A 6235-nucleotide genomic window follows, 5' to 3' on the forward strand; every position below is an offset into this window, starting at 1 on the left:
TCTTAAATTGTGCACTGGCACCCTGCACAAACTCCTGCTAAGAAAATTATATTAAAAGGCAAAAACTAGACTGATGCAATAAGGATAAGATATTAAACACACTAAAGGCAGGGATTCGAGGTGACGGCTCCCACAGCAACAATAACTAAGCCCCCTCGCAGCTGAAGTACATTTGTGGGAACCAGCTCCTTGTATTTCCTGACTTCTGCGCAAATAAAACCTCAGCCTTGGAAGCGGTACTAACAGCAAGCCCCAACATGCATTGTTACATTGCACGTTTGCTTCGGAGTCCCACTCCATGACCTCTAGAGCACTGACATCCAGAAAGACTCCAAACACAATCGTGCTCCTTACACGGCCATCTCAAAGACAGGGGAACTCTTGCCACGTCTGGTGTATGCAAAGACTCTCGAGGACCCTGTACATACCCTGCCTGAAAAGACCACTCCAGTGACTGACAACGATCTGTTGCTAAACAGAAGGTCTTAGTAATACATGGGGAGCAGAATTTTATTAGTATGTTTGGCAGTACTTTGGGGTACTTTAAGTCTCTTGCAATGTTTGACTGTATGTGGAAAACTGCGCTGCCTTTTCTGGTAGGCAAATGACATACCACCCACTGGTACATGAGGGATGCTGTTTTCACCTGTTTGTAACTTCTTTATCTTTGAAGCTGTTTTTGTTTTTTTGCAGACTTAGCAAACCCACACCCCTCTCTATCTAATCTATGTATCTACTGCATCTCTAGAACATCTGCACTTGTGCCATGTGGGTGCACAGGATGACATAGATGGCAACTTTTGTCCAAACTGGCTTTGAGTTATCCAGGCAGAGAAAGGCACAAGTAGGATTTTATCTTTAAAAGAGCAGAAATCCCCCTCACTCCATTTCAAAATACCTGCATAATAATTTTAAAAGAACCACTGAAAAGAAAAATGAGAAAATTCAGCCCCAAAGATAATTTTGCTAGAAACTTACAAGCCACTCAATAAAGCACTTACAAAGCCAGTGATGTTTAAAGTACACACAAGTGCTAAGGGAACATATTTATCTTCTATAACTTTAGATGAACCATCTGATGTTTTGATTACTATCGGAAGTGACCAAAACTCAACTGGCAGCATATGGTGTGAACTGAGTGTGCATCTGAAGAGCATCAGGTCGCTCTCATGCAGATGTGCTGAGACCACTGCTTGTCATACTGACCAATACTGTCTCATTGTTTCCTTTTATTCACATCGGTCTGTATCCACCTGTTGTCTCCTGTCTTTTACTTAGGCAGTAAGCTCCTTGGGGAAGGGACCTTTTTTGGTTCTGTCTTTGTACAGCACCTAGCTCGATGGGGTCCTGGTCCATGCCGGGGGCTCCTGGGCCCTGCCCTGACACACATTATTATTATTTATTCTTTGTGCTGTGTGATGGGGAGATGGAATGAAGCACGGATGACGGATACTAGTCTCACCATCTAATGCACTACTGGAAGGCACTCACATACTATGGTGATGAGGGCACTAAAAAGTACCTATATGAAATGGAATGTATGTGTGGGAAGCCCAGTTACTCTCATTGATGATACACAGAGCGTGTTTGTGTGTGCATGTAGAGAAGTCCCTGAATGCCTAGTCACCCCTAGTGAGCAAACACGGTAGGTATGTACACATATCTGTACACTGAAGGAGCCTGCTCACAGCTGGGCCTTCTAATTTTGAGCAGGCCCCGAGAATACAGACTGTGCTACGCTTTCCTTCCAGTGACCATTAGAGGGTCTCAAGTTTTGAGGGCTGGTGCAACATCATCCCATATCAGTATGGTGCTGCAATGGAATGATGTTTCATCACCATATCAGGATGTTGTTCAATGAACTGACCACACTGTGATGGAAAGCATTTGTCTCATAAGGTCAGTGGTGAGCTGGAGCTGGTTCGCAAGAACCGGTTGTTAAATTTACAAGCCGGTGTAGAACCGGTTGTAAAGGGGCCAGTGGGTGGGCAAACTCCGGCCCGCAGGACCGTCCTGTCCGGCCCGCCTGAGCTCCCAACTGTGGAGGCTCCCCCGGCCCCTCCCCCGCTCCCCCCCCCCCGCAGAGCCCCAGCACGCCGCACCTCTGGCGCCAGTGCTCTGGGCAGCTCGGCAGCTCCTGCGGCTTTGAGCAGCATGGTAAGGGGGCTGGGGCTGGGAGGAGGGGTTGGATAAGGGGCAGGGAGCAGTTGGAGGGGGCGGAGGTTCTGGGAGGGCGGTCAGGGGATGGGGAACGGGGGGGTTGGGTAGGCGTGGGAGTTCCGGGGGTCTGTCGGGGTGGTGGTGGATGGGGTCGGGGCAGTCAGGGGACAGGGAGCGGGGCGAGTTGGGTAGGGGGTAGGGTCCTGGGGGGCAGTTAGGGTTGGGGGATCTCGGGAGGGGGTGGTCAGGGGACAAGGAGCGGGGGGGTTGATGGGTTGCAGGTTCTGAGGGGGGCAGTCGGGGGCAGGAAGTGGGTTGGGGTCGGATGGGGGGGGGAAGAGACAGGCACGTGGGGCTTGTACTCACCGCGCGGCTCCCTACCGGGTCTTCGGCGGCGGGATGTGTGTGTGTGTGTCTTCACTCACTCCGGGTGAAGGACCAGCCGCCGAAATCCCGGAGCGAGTGAAGGCCCCCCCCGCTGCCGAAGTGCCGCCGAGGACCCGGTAGGGAACCAGTTATTAGGATTTTGGGAGCTCATCACTGCATAAGGTGAACTTGAAAAAGCAGCAGATGCCAGGTTCATAGGCTCGGGTCACGAGAGCTTGCTGCTGGAATGCGTGGGATGTCTTGGCTTGTGGATTTACTGGTTGACTGGGGAGAACTGGGCACCTCTGAAAGTTCACTATGTCCCTTTTATATTTTTAAAGAAAGATGCTGTCTCAGCTGAGTTCTGCCTCTCTTTGTATCAAGAATTTTTTTGTTCCGTGATGAGGCGTTTCCTAAGGTTTATAAAAAACAAAACAACAACAACAAAAAGGAAGCAGCCCAGGGCACTGGATAGGCATACTGTATTTTAAAAGTTAAATTTGAAGTAATACATAAATTATATAGCTTTCTTTTGATATATATGTGCACTGCCAAGAAGTTTGCTTCCCACAATGTTAGAGCAAAGTCACAGTGCTGAAACAAACATATCCTGTGACTGTTGCAACTGGGTGAGATACTTATCCTTCTTTCCTGTCTTGGTTATGTGTAAAACAAGAGCATCTCCTATTACCACATCACCAAGACAAGGTGTATCAGCTGGAAGGCCACAGGTCCACGCTCTCACAGTCTAACATGGAGGCTTAATAAAGCTCCACATGAGAACTACACTGGACAAAACATCCAAATAAGCAATTTTACATAATTGTGGAAATATTTCCACATTTAGAACCATGGTTTCCAACAATGGATGGTTTTGTTTCCCTTTCGATTCATGATTATCGGCACTGCCCAAGCCCAGATACCAGCACAGTACTGGGAAAATACCAATTTCCAGATGCCAAGGAATAAACAGCTCCTATGATTTTTGTTAAACCAATATGTACAGTAACTCCTCACTTAAAGTCGTCCCGGTTAATGTTGTTTCATTGTTACGTTGCTGATCAATTAGGGAACACGCTTGTTTAAGGTTGTGCAATGCTCCCTTATAACGTCACAGCCGCCTGCTTTGTCCACTGCTTGCAGGAAGAGCAGCCCTTTGCAGCTAGCTGGTGGGGGCTTGGAACCAGGGTGGACCGGCAGCCCCCCATCAGCTCCCTGCTCCCCTCAGTTCCCTGTGCAGCAGCCACCCAGCAGGCTACCAGTTGTCCAGCAGTTCAGCTGTCCCTCCCTCCCCCCACTGCCCTGTGCTGCTCCTGCCCTCTGCCTGGAGCTGCTCCTGGGAGCCTCCTGCTTGCTGGGGGGGGGGGGGGGGGGGAAGGGGAGGCTAATGTCAGTGTGTCCCCCTCTCCACTGCTCCTGCACCCTGCTTATCCCATCTCCGGGGGGGGGGGGGGGCGGGGACGACACGACAGGGCTCAGGATGGAGGGAGCTTCCTGGGAGCAGCTGCTGTCTCAACTTGCTGATCTACTTAACAAGGCAATGTACTTAGAGTGCGGCCAGCGTACTTAAAGGAGCAATGCCCATCTCTCTCTCTCTCACACAGGGTATGTGTCTCTGTCTGCCATGCTGTCTCCCCTCCCTCCATTCCTGCTGCCTTGTAGAGTGTGAGGCTACATTAACAACAGTGGGTTAACCCCTGAGGGCTCAGCCAAAAGCAAGTTCATCATTTAGCAGTGAGGCATTCCCTGGGAAATATCCCACCCTCTTCCACCCTCTGACTTCACCACCTCAACCAAGCTTCACAATCATCATCGCGGTGTACAGTATTAAATTGTTTAAAACTTATACTGTGTGTGTATGTATATATGTATGTCTTTTGTCTGGTGAAAAAAATTTCCCTGGAACCTAACCCCCCCTATTTACATTAATTCTTATGGGGAAATTGGATTCGCTTAACATCCTTTTGCTTAAAGTTGCATTTTTCAGGAACATAACTACAACGTTAAGCGAGGAGTTACTGTATAGATGAAGTTATTTATTTCTATTGCTGTATGGTTGGGCAAAACCCCACATATACTCTTTCACTACAGATCACTAGCTATTTTGTTCTAGCTGCTGGTAACATTGGTAGGTATTTAGAACTGGGGGAGCAGAGTGTGTGTGCTTTATGTCAAAAGCAAAGAGTATCAGAAATTAATTTGGCTTTTTTTTTTTTTTTGGAGTTCAGCGATTAACATCACTCCCGAAGAAATATTCTTGCTAATGAGCCTCACAGAACAGAATGTTTACAAGATCAAGAGCAGAGTTTGAGAAGCTTAAGCCAAACTGCTAACGACACTATGCAAGCCTATTAGTCAACTTGTGTACCCAAAACTGCACCTAGGGCTTGGTGACTACTCCCTCAGCATGTGATTGTGGGGATGCTGAAATTAAGGGTTGTTTCTATGAAGGAAGACTGCATTCTAAAAGACAACATTTTAGCACCCCCAATGAACATACCTACAAATATTGTTACTGTGCAAGTGCATGCTTTAAATAGAATGGGCAAGATTTCCTCCTGATCTGTAGATGCCTAAATACCTGTAAACAGCATCCATAAGTGATGTAAACAGCATCCATAATTATTTGTGCCTGCAAAATTGCAAGCACCAAACCAAAATCCAGGGTAAGGCCAGGCTGAAATGTGTCCCAATGGGTGCACAGCTGTGGCATCTGCTCCTGGGGACTGGGGCGGTGAAAACCATGTGAAGGGTGGAGGAAAGGGATCCCCCCCCAAAACCAAGTAGAACATATAACAGTCAAATGTACATTCCCTTTTCATTCTGATTAACCACCTGGAGGTCAGCGATCCAGCAGGCTCCAGCGGGCGCCGCCCAGCGACCCCCTCCCCGCCTGGCTGATGGCTTGTAGGTGTCCCTGGAGAAGGGGGTGTTGGGAGGGAGCAGCTCGGGAAGGGGTTCCCCGGGTCCGGGGGTTTGTGAGAAGCAGACGAGCCGAGGTGGGTGCCAGTCCTGCCCGCAGGGCGAGCAGCACGAGACAAGCGAGCCCCGCAAGAGCCTCCCAGCTCCCGCCCCACAGAGACCCCGGCCCCCAGCTCCGCAGGGCCCCCACCCGCCCCAACCTGCTGTGGCCATCAGGGGAGCGCGGAGCAGCCCCAGGCTCTGGCGGCAGCGCGGCCCCCGGCCCGGCCCCGGCCCCGGCCCCACTGACCCAGAAGACGAAGTTGAAGGCGAAGAGCAGGAACTTGATGCAGCGCATCCCGCCCCGCAGGTGGCCCATGGTGGGCTCCGGCTCCGCGCCCCGGGAGCTGCCGGCGAGTCGGGGCGCGGCGGGAGGCAGGTGCAGGGGAAGGAGGAGGGGGCCTGGCCCGGCGGGGGCGGGCAGGAGCAGACCCCGCCCCTGGTGCCGTGCAGCCGGCGGCGGTGCTGGGGCTGGTTAGGGCTTTGCCGCGACTCCCCCCTGCCGGTGCGCGGCGGCTACAGCCAGCCTGGCCCGCAGCCGGGGCCGCCCTGGGCCGGGCTCCTCGGCAGCCGTTTGGGGTGGATTGCAAAGAAAAGGCTCTAGCTTCCCATCTGCATCCTCTCAGCCACTGGCCTGTCCGGGCGGGCAGCTGGGGGACGCTCCCAGGGACTCCCTGAGCAGCCCCCTTCCTTCTCCCCGGTTCTCTCTAGGCTGCTGCCCCTCCCTCCTTCACTGCAGGATCCCAGC

At 51.6% G+C, this 6235-nt stretch overlaps 1 protein-coding gene across 3 annotated transcripts in view; it reads right to left on the reverse strand.

The window, feature by feature from the left end:
* Positions 1-5806, reverse strand: part of TSPAN2 (tetraspanin 2) — a 44793-nt gene extending 38987 nt beyond the window's left edge. For all 3 annotated transcript variants that reach the window (XM_065403829.1, XM_065403830.1, XM_065403827.1), the window contains exon 1: positions 5738-5806. In XM_065403829.1, the coding sequence (XP_065259901.1) occupies positions 5738-5806 (69 nt within the window). The remainder of the gene's footprint in view (positions 1-5737) is intronic.
* Positions 5807-6235: the final 429 nt, after the last annotated feature.

The sequence above is a fragment of the Emys orbicularis genome, chromosome 4, assembly GCF_028017835.1.
Source record: "Emys orbicularis isolate rEmyOrb1 chromosome 4, rEmyOrb1.hap1, whole genome shotgun sequence".
Classification (NCBI taxonomy): domain Eukaryota; kingdom Metazoa; phylum Chordata; order Testudines; family Emydidae; genus Emys; species Emys orbicularis.